Raw genomic sequence first — 18,512 nt, forward strand, 5'->3', positions numbered from 1 at the left:
CCGACTCGAACCCGACCCATTGACCTGTTTTGCCACGTCTACTTGTGATGAATATACCTGTCATAGGGTTGACTTATTGTTTGTAAAAACCCATGCCCAAATAAGACGGCTGGCGTGGGCCCATGTCTTACTACACACTACCAACCTTTTTAACATGCAGTCCGCTATCCGTCATAAGCTGAAGACGGATAGTGACCGTCTCACAAAATGCAAGTGGGAGGGCAAGTGGGGATATCCATTTCCCCCCACTATGACGGATAGTGTCCGTCTTCAACAAGAATTGTAAAAATTTCAACGAGAATAGTAAAAATTTCAACGAGGTTTGAAATTGTTAAAAATAAAAATAAATAAATAGAAGTTTGTCAAGTTTATTGTGGATAATGGTCAGTTGTAACAATAAACGCTCGGCTAGTCGGCTTATAACGATAAGGCTGGTCAATTTGAGTTACTGCTCATGCTCGGGTCCTCACTTTGGGTGTATGGTTCAGGTTATCTGGTTGGCCAAGGTTTATCAGGTCTATGTGCTATATTTTCAGCTTAAAGCTCGGTTATTACTCGATTAGATAGAATTTTTGAGATTGGCCAATTTTGAAAACCACTTGAACTTGCTAAGTAACAACCCCGGTTTAGCCTCTCATTCCCGAGCCCACATAGACCCTCCAACGCAGACTACACTTGACTAACAACCAAAAACTATATTACTCAATTCCACTTGTCTACACTTTTTTTTAAGGGTAATGATAAATACAACCCACTGGGTTGTATTTAAGAAATCAAAAAAGGAAATAAATTTTTGATATATGCATTAATTATGTTGGTTAATGTGAAATTTTATTCTTAATTCTTAAATTAATACCCAAATTAGAAGGTATTTAATGATTAAATACTGGGTTGTATTTAGCATTACCCTTTTTTTAAACGTTTTTTTTACTCAATTCCACCAAAAACTATATTACTCAATTCCACTTGTCTACGCTATTATCTTTCATTTCTCTTTTTGTTGGCACTTCCACGACCACCAAACTCTATTGCTACTATATATTCTGTGGAACCAAGGACGTCCGGATGCGACATTAATGCAAGTATATCTGATAAATAATGATCAGAAAAAAGATAAAGGCAAAGGATAACGTGAGCGTAAGAAAAAACATTTTAAATGAAACTTTTATTGAAAATTCTTAGAGAAGATAATAACATTTGGGTTACGGTGGTTAAAAAAATATATTTAAAGAATAAGTCTCTGTTTGAGCATTCGCCTCCACGAAGGAGTTTTTGGCAGTGGCTTAAACTTATGTCTTTCGAGAGATTTTTAGAAAAGGTCTTATATGGCAGGTTGGTAACGGAAAAAATATTAAATTTTGGATAGATAATTGGGTTTTCCCTAGACCTGGCAAAATCAACCCGGCCCGATTGACCCGACCCGAAAAAGATGACCCGAGACCCGAAATCGACCCGAATTGCTGAACCCGAATGACACCCAAAGCCCGAAGTGACCTGACCCGACCCGAAAATGACCCGAGCTTTCATAGACCCGTAACAGACCCGACCCGAAATGACCAATCCGAAACCACTCAACCCGAAAATGACCCGACAAATTATAACTTTAATTGACCCTAATAGACTCGAAATGCCTCTCTTCTCTTAATCTTTGACCCGAAAATGGCCTGGCCCGAATTAACCCCACCCGCTTGACCCAAAACACACCCGACCAACAAACCCGAAATAGACCTGTAACCCGAAATAAACTGACCCGATCCGAACTAACCCGAAAAGTTGAGAAACCCGAAATGACCCGACCCAAACTGGCCCGACCCGAACCCGACCCGGTTGACCCGTTTGCTAGGTCTAGTTTTCCCAAAACCTCTTAGCTCTCATATTACTAATACAAGTTTTGTTCAAGAAAACTTACTGGTAAATTTACTTGGATTTGAAAATGTGACCTTCCCCCTAAGATTAAGTTATTTTTATGGAAAATTTATGGATGGACTTCTTACGAGGGAGCGACTCCAGCGGTCTCATGTTTCTGTACCTATACATTATACCCTTTGTAATTATCACACAAAAGATCGAGATCACCTTCTCTTTAATTGCCCTGTTTTACATATTATTTCTCAATATGTCGCTATGGGTGATGTTAGTTTCTCTCACAGTAACAATAGTGATCAATTCTCAAACTTTGTGGAAAAATTTAATGCTTTTAAGAACTCTATTTTCCTTAAGTCTTTTCTAAAGACCACTTTTATTTGGTGGAATTTGGGGTTTAACAAAAACAAATTTATCTTTGACAACATTATTGATGGGGCATATTCTGCACCCGCTGACCGAGTCAACATATTGAGCAAGGTCAAAGATCAAGAGACAGCAAGTCAACATGTTAGACCGCCTAACCGACGCAGCCTGTCGGCCGGTCACTTTGGGTCTCGGCTGGGCAACCACCAGCCGGGAGACATATCCGCGTACTCATACCCAAGACCCCTCGGCATGGAGTCAACAGGGCCCGCTGGCCTGCCATGGGTCCCTCGGCCGAGGGTAGAACAGACTTTCCACCTGCTACGCCACTTGGCCCACTTGGCCACTACGTGACAAAAGGTGAAAGTCTATAAATACTCCTCAACCCTCATTGAGGAAAGGATCCACAATCTAACCTAAAACTCACTATTCATCTGGTATAAACTCCCTTATCTCTCTACAATATACTCTGTCAAGTAACATACAACTTAATCCCTTTAAGTTCACTGACTTGAGCGTCGGAGTGAGTACGCTCGGTGCAAAGCCGAGCCCTCAGTTTGTTCATCGTTTCAGGAGAGACCGAAAGGAAGAGTCAAAGAAAGGAAGGACATCCATTCACCAAGCTTACGTGGTAAACAAATCTGCTCTGGAATTACACCCGGAACAATTATAATAGATGTAAATAAAATTACACAAGCCATTTCGAGTTCACTTTTCGTATGGTTTACTCTTAAGCATAAAGATTTGGATAACAAAGACACGAATCCATTGCATGAACACCATGGTCTTAGACCATCCCCAAGCAAGGTCAATTGGTAGGTCATGACCTTGCTTGGGTCAAGTTAATTACAAATTAAGAGGAGGATTAGGATGACCTAAGGTAGAGAAGGTCAATTTGTGACCTAAGGTAGAGTAAATTGGTCCATCAATTGACGAGAAAAAGGAACATACATCGGATGTACTACCTCCAATTTTTTTGTTTTTTGAGCATATATGTATTTTTTTTGAGCTTATTATCTCAAACTTTATTTGTTTTCGAGCATTATATTTTTTTGAGTATATTAAAATTTATAAGTTAGATTTTAATATTTTTTTGAGCATATGTAATATTTTTGAGTTTTATTGTAATTTTTTAGAACTTAATATTTAAGTGAATAAACTCAGAAACTTCATAGTGAAACTCATGAACTTTAAAACAAAAACTCAAAAACTTTATTATAATGGTCAGAAAGTATAAAATTGGAGGTAGTACATCAGATGTATAATCCTCTTATTGTCAATTGACCCTCCATGTGTCACAATTTTATTAGTTACAACATTTAAAACCAAAAAAAAAAAAAAAACTAAATAAAGTGGAAGTAAGAGAGAGGTTTTGGTGAGTAGTGAATATGATAAATGATTAGAAATGTTGGAAAGTGGAAAAATGATTGGGTTGGTGATCTAGGTTGTGACCTTCTGCTTGGGAGGGTGAAAGTGGGTCAAGATTAATAAGGTGTGATTAAGAGAAAAAATTCCAATTGACCCGATTAAGTCGACCTTTTGCTTGGGGATGGTCTTAGTAATTGTAATAATAATATTGTTTGGCAGAAGCCACCAAATAATTTTATTAAGATCAACTTCGATGGCTCTAAACGAGATGATACAAATGCAGCTGTAGGGTTCAGCATTAGAGATCATGATGGTAAACTATTGTTATTAGGTGCTAAATCTTGCAGTCAAGTTTGTGTTCTTTTAGCTGAAACCCTAGCTCTTAGAGAAAGTATAATTGCAGCTAAAACTTTGGGTTTTAATATTTTAGCTATTGAAGGACTTGTGTTATTAACTTTATTCGTGGAACGTGGAAGGTACCTTGGGAAATTTCTTCTCTAATCGCCGATATTAGGGTCGAACTTTCTTTTTTCACGGAAGTTAAGTACACTCATTGCTTTCGTGAGGCCAATAAAGTAGCAGACTTTATGCCTAATTTAGGACATTCTTGTCCTTCTTCTTCGAGGTGGGTTGAAAGTCGTTGGCTTTCACTCTCCTCCCTCATTCGAAAGAATGAAATAGGTTGGTCCTACTCGGTAGGATCAACTTAGTTTCTTTTCCTAATAATAATAAAAAAAATATCTAGATCATTGTTGTAATATTTCGCATTTTTTTGACAATTATTTGAAAGAAATTTGGTTGCTTATTGAACCACTTCCAAATAGTAATCCGGTCGTTGAATAATTCTAATTCCAAATCCTTGTTTCTTCGTCTTTGTATCAAAAATAAATATAAAGAATAACCTAAACGGAGAGAGTATCAATTTACCCCTACAATTCACAATCATATGTTAAAACATGCTCTAACAAAGTCATGATTCATCTTAATTTCAACTTGAGTTATGATGCTACCTAGCAATTGTAGATAGGGATGTTCATTCAATAGTCCGGATCAAGGACCGGATTGGACCATGCAATTTGGTTTGGACCAGACTTTATTTAGTTCGGTTTATGGTCCACTTATTTACATAAGTTTGGTTTTAGTTTGGTCTGGTCGTGTGTACCAAACCGAACGGACCGCAGACCGAACCATAGACCAAACTATTGTAATAAAGATCTTTAAAATTGTATAACTTACAAATATTTCTCCTAGTTTGATAATATTACTTTCTTATATACTTATTTTCACATATTCTACTACTCTACAATAATAAACCTAAGTCATTAATATAAATTAAAGTAATCGTACAAATAATACAATAACATGCAATATATTATTTGGTTCATATGGTCCAGTACAGTCCCATACATTTCTATGGTCCGTACCAGTATAACTACGGTTCGGTCTACGGTTCAACTTTTTACCCTTGTTTAGTCTTCGGTCCAGTAAGTTTAATCCGGTCTCGGACCAATGGACAACCCCTAATTTTAGATGAGTATTTAAAACATGCCCTAATTTCAAACTTGGAAACTCATTTCCCACACCAATAACAATATCCTTGACTCATTTGCTGGTAATCCCCTATTTACTAAATGAATAGGAATTCTCACATTTTTTCCTCCAAAAAGAATCTTTTTAAATAAGGAAAGTAACTACAATTATGTGCATTTACTAAAAAAGGAAACTAATAATTACATTTTTATTACATTAAATTATCATCTTTTAATTAAAATTAATTTTTTCATCAAATTATATTATTTTCACCTCTAACTCTAAACTATAATATCTTAATTAAAATATAAATAAAATTTATATAAAACTATAAATTACTAAATCTTTTATTGATACTATTATTTAAGAATGACTTAATACATGCTACATACAAAACAAAACTGAATCACTATTATTATTACTTTCGTGACAAAAAAAATTGAGATGACTAAAATATTGAATTCATTAACTTTGTGGGTAAAAAATATTTTGTTTTAAAATATATTCCAGCAAAAAAAATCTCTTGATTAATTGTCAACAAAGCAAAATACAATAATGAGAAATATGGACAATTAATGAAATATCATTATTTTATAAATTATTTATTTATAAAAAAAATACTATATATACCGTGCATTTATTGCACGGGGTCTAAACTAGTAATCATAATATATAAATAAGTGTTTAATAAATAGAAACTACGGAGTAGTATTATAAGGCTCTTATTCTATAACTTTTATAATAAGAAGAAAATAAGGGAGTCCTAGCTAGCTAGCCAACCATGATTGACTTGGGAAAGTATAGTGATAAAAAAAGGGCAAAGCCGTCCAAAAGTGGTAGATGGTAGATAGTGGGGCCTAACAAATGATTACTAGACTCCAACAAGGGTAAAGCCCACGTACTCTTACTCTTGGCGTGTAGCGGCATCGTCGGCCCAACTTCTCTGCCTCATCATCGTCTGGTACAGCCACCAGGGCATTATTACCAAATACGGACACTAATTACACTTGCTTCAGACTTCTTATTTCCAACGTCAATGACTTAGTTAGTAGTTACTACACCTTTACCACAAACTCAATTACTCCTGAATCATACAGCACCAAAGGAATGCCTCAATTTTGCACTTGCCTACTTGAACTATAGTTCTTTCTATACACGCATTTTTGCGTGTGTCTCTCTCAATGCTTCTCTTATCAGACAAGTCCAGCTATCTCAGCTCATGAGTCATACAACATTTCCTAGTAACGGCACTAACTCAATGGTTCACGCAAATTATGGGGTAAAAGATTAAAAGGGGTTTGGTTATATGCATCATATAGAGGCTGCTTCAAAATAACCCAATAATATTGCGTTGTCAACGGCATAAAAGGACCGTACTTCACAACAGAAACAAGCTTAACGACTTTAGTTGAGTCATGGCTTTTGAGTTGCACAAAAAATGTTTTTAACTTACAAGATTTGGTTAGAAATTTGTCACTGCTCTTCACTTCTTAACTGGCATCGAACCAAAGGGGAAATGTTCAAATCTAATATGACAAGGATGAACCGAGGTCCGTGGAGGAGGACATGGTCTAGAAAACCCAAATATGAAACAGGTAAAACGATAAAAGACTGATACAATTTCTTGAAAACTAAACAACTTCAGTATCCCATGTACATCAGTAGTACAACTGTACAAGTGAGATAGCATAAGGTCCATCCCGATAACCAGATGATCAACCCACTCAGCTCACATTTCAAATGGGACTTAAGATTACAAATGAACATAGAATTAGCGACCGCATGGTCGCATTGGTCAGTCTGGGGTTCTCACCATATGGTCACACTCCTTTCTTCTATTCACCCATATATTCTGGTGTGTTGCTGTGGAGCACTGTGTTCGACTAAGGATCCAGTAAATTTCAGTGTCACTGTGGAGCACTGTGCTCGACCAAGGACCCTTCTAGGCCTATACTACTAAACAAAAGGTCATAAAAACACTTGAAAACAACATTAGCTTCAATACAAAAGGTTATTTTCATTATAACTGGACACCACAATCTAGAATATGTTTCCATAACAATGCTCCTTCACCACAAACATTTTAAGGGACTCTCCTTTACCTAAGGAATATGCTCCAAAAGTGTATTAGCTATGTTGGGCACAGTTTTGAAAATCGGTCGCGACACCAATAGTCCAATACGCGACCGAGTTCTAAAGGGTTTAGAGTTTAGCGCGACCACGTTTTACCGCACTTCAAAGCGAAATTGGCTGCATTTAGCTAGAGTAGGCCGTGATAACCGATACATGTAACGACCGAAACTGAGATTTAATACTATAATGTTAGATCACTCGAAAGCTCTAGGAGTGCCTTATGGCATATTCCTCCACCCACACCTCTTTGGCTCTTTGGTTCTAATTCAGTAAACATCACTGTTTTTAATCATACAGGAAAACCCCAGCTGTACCTGACGTTTGACACCCAAGAATGAAGAATAAGATATTACTGTACAATGAAAAAGACACGTTTTAAAATACTTGACGCATGGATTATGGACTTGTGGTACGGTATGGAAATGTCAATAGCAGACAAATTTACCAGAAAACAAATCACTAATCCCCATAACTATAGCAAGAAAAAAGAAACTCCCATGGTATCCTCTACTTGTCTTGTCACTTTCAAGGTTTACTGTATTTCAGCTATGGCAGCTTCCAAACAAAAACAGCTGCTATAGGGCTCACCAAACACCTATCAACTTGTCCATAATGTACTTTAAAAGAATTTCCATTTTTTACTACCTAACATAGCAAAAAGACGGAACATTTTTATTAAATGGTGAGGTGAGTGAAACAAATTATTGAAAATGGTCCATGTAGGATAGAAAGAAAGTCGCTCAGCCGCACAGCGACTTCAGAGCCCAGTTGCTTAGCAAGAGACTTGAGCCTTGTTACAAAAAAAATTTCCAGTTGTGATTTACGGTCAAGTCGCCCTTTGGCTAAGCGACAGGTTTCTGAAGTCGCATAAGCGACTTTCTTTCTGTCCTACGTGGACCCATTTTTCATAATCACCTCAAAAAGATGATTATAAATTGTTTAGATTAAGCTTTAAGGGGTGAAGACTATAGTAGTTGCTGGATTATTTAAAACTTCGCGGGTCGGAAGTATAGGCGAGTATTTTAAGCAAAAGTCGCGCTATAAACCGTAAAGTTTTAATTTATTTGATTAATAGATGGGACGGAGGCGCAGAATCATATCTCAAGTAATTTAAAAGGGGGGTGTTTGGCTTGTTTTGTGCTATAAAACTCAAAATAGACAATAGTGCTCTAATCCTTATATTTAATTATACAAAAAACAAAGAAAAAGAAACAAGTTTGGTAGAAAATATAGATATTTTGATTCGAGTGGGTGGATGTTTTGATATTATCAATCAAGGCTAAGATAAAGATAAGAATGGGTAGGGAGCAGGTTCTATATAGTAGCCATATATCAGGCCCAGCTAAAGGTCATGAAGTGATGGAACAGTAACAACAAATAATTGGAAGCTTCTGCAGGCTTTTAAAATGTAGACACCCGTTTATTTTTCCGATTAAAACTCCGTAGTCCGTACAACGCAGGGGTAACATGAAAATGCACAACTAAACCCCGAATCAGTTTGGTAACCTGGCAATTAAGTAATAGAAAAAACACTCCTTCAAGCTGAAGGCCACAAATGTTCCTGACTAACCAATCTTGGTATCAATTATAGTAATGTTCTTGGTTATATAAATATTTATGAAGGGTGTGCACACTATGTACATCAGCAGTAAATTACAGCAATGAGGACCTTCATACCTAGAATTAGTTGGTTGAAGAGTAATGTTGTAGTTGTAGCACATCAAGCCAACGCAATCCCTGCACAACAGAAAATATGAACAATCTCACATGTTGCTTAAATAATACTTCGTACCAAACATAGCGTTCTACATTGCTTTTCAAACAATAGATGTAGCATCATAGGTTCAATGAGGTTAAAACACTGCGAATCCTCACAAACAAAGATGTTTGTGCTCAAAATAAGATGCAAGAAGTAGAATATTTAGCCTTAGAGCATCCACAACATCATTCTCCCATAATAGGCGAAGGTTACTGCCAAGCCCTTTGGATATGATTCCACAACATTAATTTTTCGGTAGTTTACTACAGAAAAACAGTCCGGGTACCCAGTAGAACCGATAATCTCTACTATTGTAGTAGAAACTAGAAAGGATATAACTTCCAAACGATAAAAGAGTTTCGCAATCTGATCTAAAGATGTAAAATGGATTGATGAAATATGCAATTCAAAACACCTTAGACTCAAATTTCAAATCCAAATTTACTTTCAATAGCGCGTCCTATCCTGTCAAAAACATTTTATCGCAATCCAAATAATAACTTAAATCACTAACCTGGAATGACAATATATATACACATAATATGATAACTCTAATGCAATACATGCTCTAATTATCAGCTTGGCATTACAAAAGATACAAGTATTAGGCCTTGGCTTCAAAAGATGAAATTAATTCGTAAGAGAACAGTTTCACTTAAATCAGATTTGGATTGAAATATATTGTTCAAATTCCAAAAATCCAGTCCAAAATTAGTAATTAGATGCAACTGGAATCTGGGATCAAGTTTACACCCCTAGCCTGGCTCATGCAGACATTTTTAAAACCAACTAGGCTTTCTATGAAATATGCTTCGATTACCAAATCCAATGCAAAAAAGTAACCAAAGCAGGTATATGAACTTGATCTTAAGTACAATAGAACAAAGTCAACTTACCAAATCAGCTAAAAAAACTCTCCAAACAACAAGATTCGATCAGTTTATACCATATGGTGAAACCCTAAAGTAGGAAAGATACTAACATAATAGTTTCAGTTGAACATGCATCACAAAGTTCACAACACATGAAGTGGGAAATATACATAGATTACTGATAGAGTCAAAAGTGTCGAGTCAATAAGGCCTTCTTAGGCCTAGTTTGGTTTCATTTAAGGGTCTTTTGTCGGAATAATGAGCTAGTCTTCCCGTCCCATTGGTTGTTATGATTAACGTGTTTTAATGCATATATGGAGCGTGGTTTTGAGAGGAGAGTTCGGAATCCCGAGCAAGTGCCTCTAACCACACCCCGAAGCAAGCAATCAAGTGAAGACGGACTCCAAACGAGCTAGCATAGAAGTTGTCATCCCTTGGTGAACAAGCATGAAGGCCAAAATGGTGAAAGAAGCTTTACAAGATGAAGAATTTGGAGCGGAGATCAGTCCAGGACGCAGCCTGCGCCGTTTAACACAGGCCTGCGGTGGATGACGCAGCCTGCGTTCTCCTCAGCCTTTGAGAGTTGATCATCCATCTTAAACCATTTCGTGGAAGCCCAACTCAGGTTTAACCTAGAGGGGAGTGCAGCCATATATATAGTTCATGGTTTGAAGACCTAGTTTATCACATCATTATTGAATAATCTCAAAACTTGTATATTAAGGAAGAATTTGGTATTTTGGAGAAAAGTTGTAATCTTTGGTTGGATTTTGATGTTAATCTTTCCATTAATCTTAGATTCATCTATGGTTATGGAAGGCTAGACCTTTTGCTTGGTGTAATTTGGTAGACACTACTTTCCTTAAGCCTTGTAAGAATCTCTTAATCTTTCCTCAATAATTATTGCATATTCCTTGATATTCATGTTTATGTTGGATGTTATTGTGTTAGGAATGATCAACCTTGCATGTTAATCATCTTACTATTGCAATCCTTGTAGTAAGCTTGCATCTTTATAAATTTGGTTTAAAGTTTGTATCTTTGTGAGTGGAATTTGCATGTTGATCCTTGGGTTAGTTGGATTAAGCCTCCTAAAGGATTAATCTTGACTTCTTTTGTTTGGAATTGATCTTAATGCTCGTGTGTGTAAGCCCTTTTGTAGTTTTCAATTGGGTGATCATATAGCTAGGATTAACTACTTTAGCTTAGGAGCAAGTAATCACCATCTTATGAAAGTTGTTGAGTGATTTTTGAGGGAAGAAAAGAGAGGATCTTTAAGCTTAGGAAGTAGTTGTTGAGCCTTGTTACACCAAGTTTCTCCCTTATATTGATTCTTGCATACTAGTTGTTTGTTGAATTGTCTCAATAGAAAAATCTCCATTTTTACTCTTTTTCATGTTGTTTCCAACCAAATGCTTTTTCCATCTATGTTTCCTACAAGTTGAACATTGTGAATACCCATTGTTTGTAATTAGTTTAAATTGTTGAGTCTAAATTGTCATTAGTGTCTTAATTAGTAAAGAGGAGTCTTAGTTAGTGATTGTTGGTCAATAGTTTACAATTCGAGTCTTAGTTAAAGGTCCTTCCCTTGGGTTCGACCCTAGCTTGCCATTTTACTACCATTATTGTTAGTAGTTAGTAGAGTCTAGTTAGGTCTATAAATTGTTAATTTGATAGTTAATTCTAGTATTTAACACGACCGGCAATTTATCTATCAATTACAGAACATAAATAAGGCAAAAACATCAAACAAACCAAGTAGATACACAATATCACATGGGAACCCTCTCCAAGACTAGTGGAACTGTTAGTGAACTTTATTTTTTGCCTCAGAAAGTCTGACAAATTTTATATCAGAAGCACATACAATGGACCATGTCCTACATATTTCGTACACAATTCAGCCGATTTCTTCTGGCATTTGATAGATCATAATTCTCAATATGACTATTTGTGAAAATATAAGCATACCTATATATGAGATGTTTGTACAGGATTGAGTTTTGCCAATAGTTTCTCTGCCTCAATGAAGGCACCAAGTGGCCCCAAGGACATGTACTTGAGATGTTTCCATCTGCAAAAAACCGATTCCACATTTGTTACATATTCCTAAGTTGAGAGGTAACTGAAAAGCAACCAAAAAAGACGTAACGATTCTATTTTTTTAATGAGCAAGAAATTATCTGGTCTACCTTGGAATAAAGGGAAGCGCTAAGCAATGAAGGTGAAGATGGTCAACACTGTTAAATGGAGGTTGGTGAAAGCCAAACCTGCCACATTAAGGGTCACCCCTGAAGCATCATTTAGTGTGAAGAACGCATAAGCAAAAGAATATAAGATAACAAAAACTGAAGGATGATCACAGAGACTGTAAACTGGCCTGTGATAGTTTAAAAAACAAATTTACTTCACACTTGCAGAGAATAGATTTCATGCGTAACAACAAATCAACCTTTAGATTCGCATTCTAGATTTCTAGGGTCATCTGAATATTTAGAAGCCTACCAGAGAATGATTGCCATTAATATGATCTAGACGAGAGGGTTTAAAGAAGGATCCAACACAGTGGCAGACTGACAGCTATACTCACAAGCACTGAAACAAAAATAACGGGATGCAGGGTATCAATTTCCCAAAAGAGAAAGTGAGATTACATGGCAAATGGAAACCTTAATTGCCTCATGCTTAATAATTCCTTATGCATTTAATTTGAAGGTAATTTTTTGTGCTGTTAGAGACTTCCAGGAAATCTCTTAGATCAAACACCAAGTTAAGATACAAAAACAAACCCTACCTCTGGTTTGGCAAGTAAAATAAGAATGCTTTATATTGTTATATCTATAAGATCATGCATGTGAGTAGATTTTCATAATAGACTTTTCGTTATGTTAATCTGCCATTTGAAACTCTTCTTTTAACTTTCCAATATTTTGATTTAATTTTCGCTGGATATTTCTTTCACACTTATTAGCCTCATTTAAATATTTAAATCTCAACTTAACCTCTTGAAATAGCTTTCTATTTCCATTTCCTTTGGAGTCAAATAGTTACTCCTATTATTCTTTGACATCAAAAATACGATGTGATAAACTAAAATGACACTAAAGTGTTTGCTTCTTATTGTGAAGTATCAATCATTTCATGCAAATCTCAACACATTTTTCATTATAGGCCATTCAAAAACTGTCAAAAAATTGTCTCTAGGGAAAGGTGCACATCCACCCCCCCGGCTTCACTTGCCTTAGGCGGGAGTCAACATTTTTTTTTCTTTGTTCAAGCAACAGTTTATGTTAATGGGATGCAAACTGATTACAGACTACGGTTTTGGTTGGTGTTGTTGCTCTCTCAACTTCTTATTGTTAAAATAAACTCTGTTATAAGTTCAGACTGGCTGCAAATATTTCATTTGATGGCAAGCTGCATGAAAACTATGTGCAAAAAACGTTATTGTATACAGTTGATTCAGTACACCAATTATCATTGTTCCATGTCGCAACACTTTTCGTATTTGTAAGTAAACTTTATGGTGTCTGTTGTTCTTACTAATCTTCTCATCTTAAATGTAGCACACGAAACTGTTTTACAAATTTCACGAAAAAAACATGAGATTGCTTCAGCACACACTTATTTTCTATATACAGAGTATGTTTTTAGAGACTTCAAAGAAGCAGAATCTATGTAAATGCAAACAATACAAATCTTCCTCTCACTTGACAGATCATGAATGTAGAATAATGCTACGTAACTAAAGCATAAAACAGTTGCTAATGCTATGCAATACATATGTTCTTCAGTTGTCGAAGAACAATTAAGGCTTTTTTTGGGTGGGGTGGGGGAAGAAGCGGAATTCAAAATTTCAATCAAGGGAGCTAAACCGTTGCATGCAAGGAGCAATACCTATAATCAGTAGACTGAGGGGCATCTCGTTGTAACAGCATTTTACCTACATCGAGCATGTGACTCACTGTAGAAAATAAAAATACTTGTTAGATCACTTAAATCTAGGTTTGAAGCTCAGTACAATGCATTGTCAGTATCAACACTACCCTTACCTAAAGCAGAGTCCTCATGTACTCTTTGGAGTTCTTTCACAGTTGGTATGTGTTTGATCGGGATGACCAGATAGTGTCTGCAAAACCATTCATCCCAAAGTAGATATAAATGACATGAAACAATCAGAATACTGTAGTCTAGTTCATATAATTGGGAAATAAAAGGCAATAGCTACCTCGCTCCATACTAGACGTCCACATAATAAGCTAACAAATTGATTGTGCTGCATCTTACTTCATAAAACTAAAAATATTGTATTGCGTGTTTACGTGTTAAATAATGTGTTGACGTCAAGGTCAGGGTTTATTTAGAGTACTGAGGACTACTATTCTCCTTTGTTGTATAGAGAATAATAATGAACCTCTAATTTTGAAATGTGACATGTTAATATCCAAATAGTAATTGCAACTCCTCAGCAGAACGAAGCGTAGGAACTGGTACCCCGGTTGGATAGCAAACGAGGAAGGAAAGGGAAGAAAGAAGAAGAAAGGGAGGGGAAGGAGAGGGAAGAGAAGAGAAGAAAATGCATTTTACTTCCCAAATCTTTACGACCATATATATTCAAGGAGGAGGAAAACGAATCACTCCATTTTTGTTCCTTACCATTCCCTCAACATCAAGTCCAAACAATGGGAAATGTTGCCATATTCTCTCTTTCCAAAGCCTCCTATTTAGGCCCTCTAGACGTGTAGGGGATGTCAAGTTACGGAGCATTCAGCAGTCACTAGAACAATCATCATCATCATCAAAAACACAAATTGGAATCTGGAAGCTCAATTAGATTTTTCTTCGACTAGTCTCGTGACTATAGCTCATTTAATTGCAAATAACACGACCACAACTTTTCCAATTAGCTCACTCTAACAAATAAGTTCTCATCCTTACTAGTCATAATGTCTATAACCATAACATCTTCCCTAATCCTAATAGCACTCCAAATTGATCAAACATACAACACATACATGTGAATTAGCTCAAGAACAAACCTCGTGAAACACGAGACATACAACACATTCCGAATTGCTACTCAATCAAGCCAAACATATTCCTAATCCTATGCATAACAGCGTTGCCAAAGGTTATCAACAGTCACCGTTGTTACATCAACTAGTCAGTTACATTAAACTGAATCATGCCGCAATTAACATTCCCTCCCATTCAATAGATTATTTACCTTCGATTAAAATACTCCTCACAAAAGAATCTGCTAAGAACAATGCTAAATTGCTTAATCAATTAATTAACAATAGCATTGACGAATTAATGATGTATAAACCTGAAGGCTGAAGGTTTAATGTCCCGAAAAGCAACGACCTTATCATCCTGATTAAAATAATAATAACAAAAAAATAAATTACAAATTTAAAAAATAGAGAAAATGCGAAACCGTGGAGGTAGAAAGGACGAGAAGAGAGAGGAGAAGAAGCGTACAACGTGGAGGAGGTGAGTGGAGATATCTGATCGAGCAATTTGGCAGAATATACATGGCGTCGCCACCATTGACGCGTTTCTCTCAGCTGAAACCTGCGCTACCGGAGATGATCGTTCAATGCTCAGCGAGACAAGTTTAGTAAGGCGAAGGCGGTTGTAAATGCGAAACGGATTACTACCTCAGATGTATAGTCTATGAACTGGTGTTTTTATCACTAATTAAATTACCTTTACAAATTCTCATTTAAGGGTATATATACTCCCTCCTATTCACCATTTTCTTATACGGATTATTCACGTTTTCTTCTCTATTTCCTTTTTTGGGTTGATTTGCGTGGTCTAAATTCAATAGCATGTAGAGCTGATCGTTTGCGGGCTTGGGCCGGACGCGGGCCAGGCCACCCCGAATAAAAAGTGTCCGGCGGGCCTATTTTTTTGTGTCCGTATCCGCTATAGTGGGCTTATTGATATTGTCCATACCCGCCCGATATAAGTTGGCGGGCCTGCCCGTGGGCCACTGGGCTTTGAAACATAGAAGGCACTGGCCTAAAAATGATGTTTATACCTACCAAAAACCGAGCACTGAATACTAAAGTACATCTTTGCGCGACAGAAAATACGTCCTCATATTGACGCTAGTTGTCGGGAGGCATAACAAGTTGCACAAATTAAGGGTACAACAAGTATAACATTCAATAAGTTTGGCCATTTGGGTGATTTGGGACTGAAGTGTTTTTTTTCTTAATTAATTTAATTGGGTATTGAATTCTTATATGGACCTTAGTTAATTAATTAGTTTGGAAATTGATTTTATAGAAGTAAAAATTAAATTATAAGCTTTAGCGGGTTTACCGGGTTGTCCACGGACATTTTTATTTAGTTCATACCCGTCCATTAACTTTGCGGGCCAAGTTTTCCTTGTCCCCAAACCATATTTTTAAAAAAATCTCGTGACCAAGCCCGCTAAACTAGCGGGCCGGACGGGCTGGGCTGGGCGGGCCAGCCCGGACATGATCAGCTCTAGTTTTATGTGGTTCAAATTCAATTTCTTATTTCTTGTGCAAAAAGGAAAGGGGAAGAAAATGGTGAATAGGAGGGAGTATTTCTTTTAAGGTTAAGACAGGTCAAATATCATACCATTTGTATAAATAAGACAAAATTAAAATGCTTAGATAACAAAAAAAATTTCTTATCCATGCAAGTTGTATGGTATTTGACCCGTTTTAAACTTAAGATATAGCTATCTTAAGAGATACTTATTTTTAACTTTGACGGCTAATGATAGAAATTGGATTGCCAAAGTATCGTCTCATATTTACCACCACTAGTCCGCGCCCTACCGGGCGAGGTGCCCAATTTGGCTAATCGTGTAGGCGATCTCATTAGAAAGCATCGCACTAAAAATGAATATTGTCTTTCATCTTACCCAAAATTTGTATAGAGCACACATTGAGCACTACTCCCCGTCCTAGTCAATAGTTTACACTTACTTTATTTCCCCTTACAAAATAGAGTAGTGTAAACCATTTAACGGAATGGGGGAATATACTACATACAAGATACGGGCATGAAAAAAATAGGATTGTAAAATACTTATAGAGCATTAAGGAATTTTTTTTCCTTGAAAAAGATACATTATGCAAACGAAAGCAAGGGACGGGGTAACAATTGCAAAGGTTTACTCAGAACTGGTGAAGTCTTAGTTGTTGAGAAGAAAAAGAGAGGATGGGGTAATGGAGAAGGTCTAAACAGATTCTAAATCATATTACTTCTCCTTCTAATCACACTTTATTTATCATTACTTTCCCATTCCTTAACTTTTCCGTTCAAAACAAAAACATTATTCGAAGTTTGTAAACAAAATTATTACGAGGTATTACACTTATGTTTCATGTTTTCTTCTTAGCATTTTTAAATCTTATTTTAACATGTTGTATTGTCGTCCACTTTCAACTCTATCTCCGTTAAGTTGACCCGATTGTCACCATTAATCATTTTCGGACTTCTCGTTTAAAAATAATGGCAAATATTCTAGAGTTCTAGAGTGATTTATTTATTTACTTTTTTAGAATCCCACATGATTATGAATCTCCAGTACCCGAAACAAGCACCAAGAGTACAATTTACAGTTTATAAATAGAGGATTTGTGGCCCATCATTGAATTACTGTTAAAGATAGAAAGTCTAGTTACATGCTAAATAGATATGGATGGCTAGACTCAATTACATCAACCTGCATCACTCGATCCCGCTTATTGCTTTCAAGTCATTAAAGGCATGTTGGCTAGCTACATGGAGGTCGTTAAGAATCTGAGATCCACTATGATAAGTCCGATAAAACCTCTTGGCGAATTTCCCAAGTTTAACAATCTGAATCCTACAAATCAAGAAAAGAAAGATGCTAATGTACCAAAACACAACTCATTATACCACCGACATGTGACACCCCTCGATGAGGCATCAAAAGAACTATTAAATTTAAGCGGGAAAATACGATATTTTTAAAACCTTTAAAAGTTTAAAGTGCGGGAACCACCGGAAATGAAAAGTAAGATAATTAAGTTTAACAATTAAAAACAAGGTGCGTTGGGGAAAAGATATCCCACGAATGAGCACAAGTCTAAAGATAGGTGAGTCTAAGGAAACGATAGCTAAAGTCCAAGGGTCACGTTCTCGCTAGCTCACACGTCTCCCCCATATAATCTGCATCACAAACCTGTCATTCATGTAAACATGAACACCACAGTCAGTGGGGAGTAACTCAGGGTTCTCCCAGCCACAATATGTCAAAATACAAGTAAGCAAGAACTTAATTAAACATATTGATCATACATCATACTTGAATAATAATGAACAAGGGGATATAAACGATAATCATAATGAGATAGGCATATTACATTCATAATGAGATAGGCATGGTACATTATATTAAATATGCATTCAAGGGAGTAGAATAACTAAATCAACCAATTTCATATTAGCTCGACTCAACTATTCATGTGAGATAATTAAAATAATATGGAAGACACGAATACGGTCGTTTAGACAAATCACGCATTTCAAGGAAATATAACATAGATATGAGATTAGGCATCGAATCATATGAAGAACATAAATAACGGATCAATTAAATAGAA

The 18,512-nt window shown here is 36.3% G+C and overlaps 1 protein-coding gene across 3 annotated transcripts; it reads right to left on the minus strand.

The window, feature by feature from the left end:
* Nucleotides 1-7,448: 7,448 nt before the first annotated feature.
* LOC141653511 (bifunctional adenosine 5'-phosphosulfate phosphorylase/adenylylsulfatase HINT4-like) lies at nucleotides 7,449-15,561 on the minus strand. 3 transcript variants are annotated; one of them, XR_012547441.1, is made up of 8 exons: nucleotides 15,376-15,561; nucleotides 15,221-15,267; nucleotides 13,944-14,020; nucleotides 13,789-13,855; nucleotides 12,084-12,161; nucleotides 11,863-11,965; nucleotides 8,938-8,997; nucleotides 7,449-7,574 (listed from the first exon to the last, which is right to left on the minus strand). XR_012547441.1 is itself a non-coding variant. In XM_074461297.1 (7 exons), exons 1-6 carry the CDS (start codon nucleotides 15,442-15,444, stop codon nucleotides 11,863-11,865), a joined length of 441 nt encoding a protein of 146 aa, XP_074317398.1. In that variant the 5' UTR covers nucleotides 15,445-15,561; the 3' UTR covers nucleotides 8,660-8,997. The 3 variants fall into 3 exon arrangements, 1 of the variants encoding a protein (XP_074317398.1); XR_012547442.1 differs by lacking the exon at nucleotides 7,449-7,574 and adding an exon at nucleotides 7,601-7,905; XM_074461297.1 differs by lacking the exon at nucleotides 7,449-7,574 and having other exon boundaries at nucleotides 8,660-8,997.
* Between the last annotated feature and the right edge of the window lie 2,951 nt (nucleotides 15,562-18,512).

Source organism: Silene latifolia, chromosome 4, assembly GCF_048544455.1.
Source record: "Silene latifolia isolate original U9 population chromosome 4, ASM4854445v1, whole genome shotgun sequence".
Lineage (NCBI taxonomy): Eukaryota > Viridiplantae > Streptophyta > Magnoliopsida > Caryophyllales > Caryophyllaceae > Silene > Silene latifolia.

Bases quoted from the DNA above. Each gene is read 5' to 3' on its own strand.
- LOC141653511 (XM_074461297.1), bottom strand. From the start codon at position 15,444: ATGGTGGCGACGCCATGTATATTCTGCCAAATTGCTCGATCAGATATC. The intron at 12,162-13,788 runs GTATTGCTCCTT...TTAATGTGGCAG, and splicing joins CCTCAGTCTACTGATTATAG to GTTTGGCTTTCACCAACCTC. The intron at 11,966-12,083 runs GTAGACCAGATA...GGTTTTTTGCAG, and splicing joins GCGCTTCCCTTTATTCCAAG to ATGGAAACATCTCAAGTACA.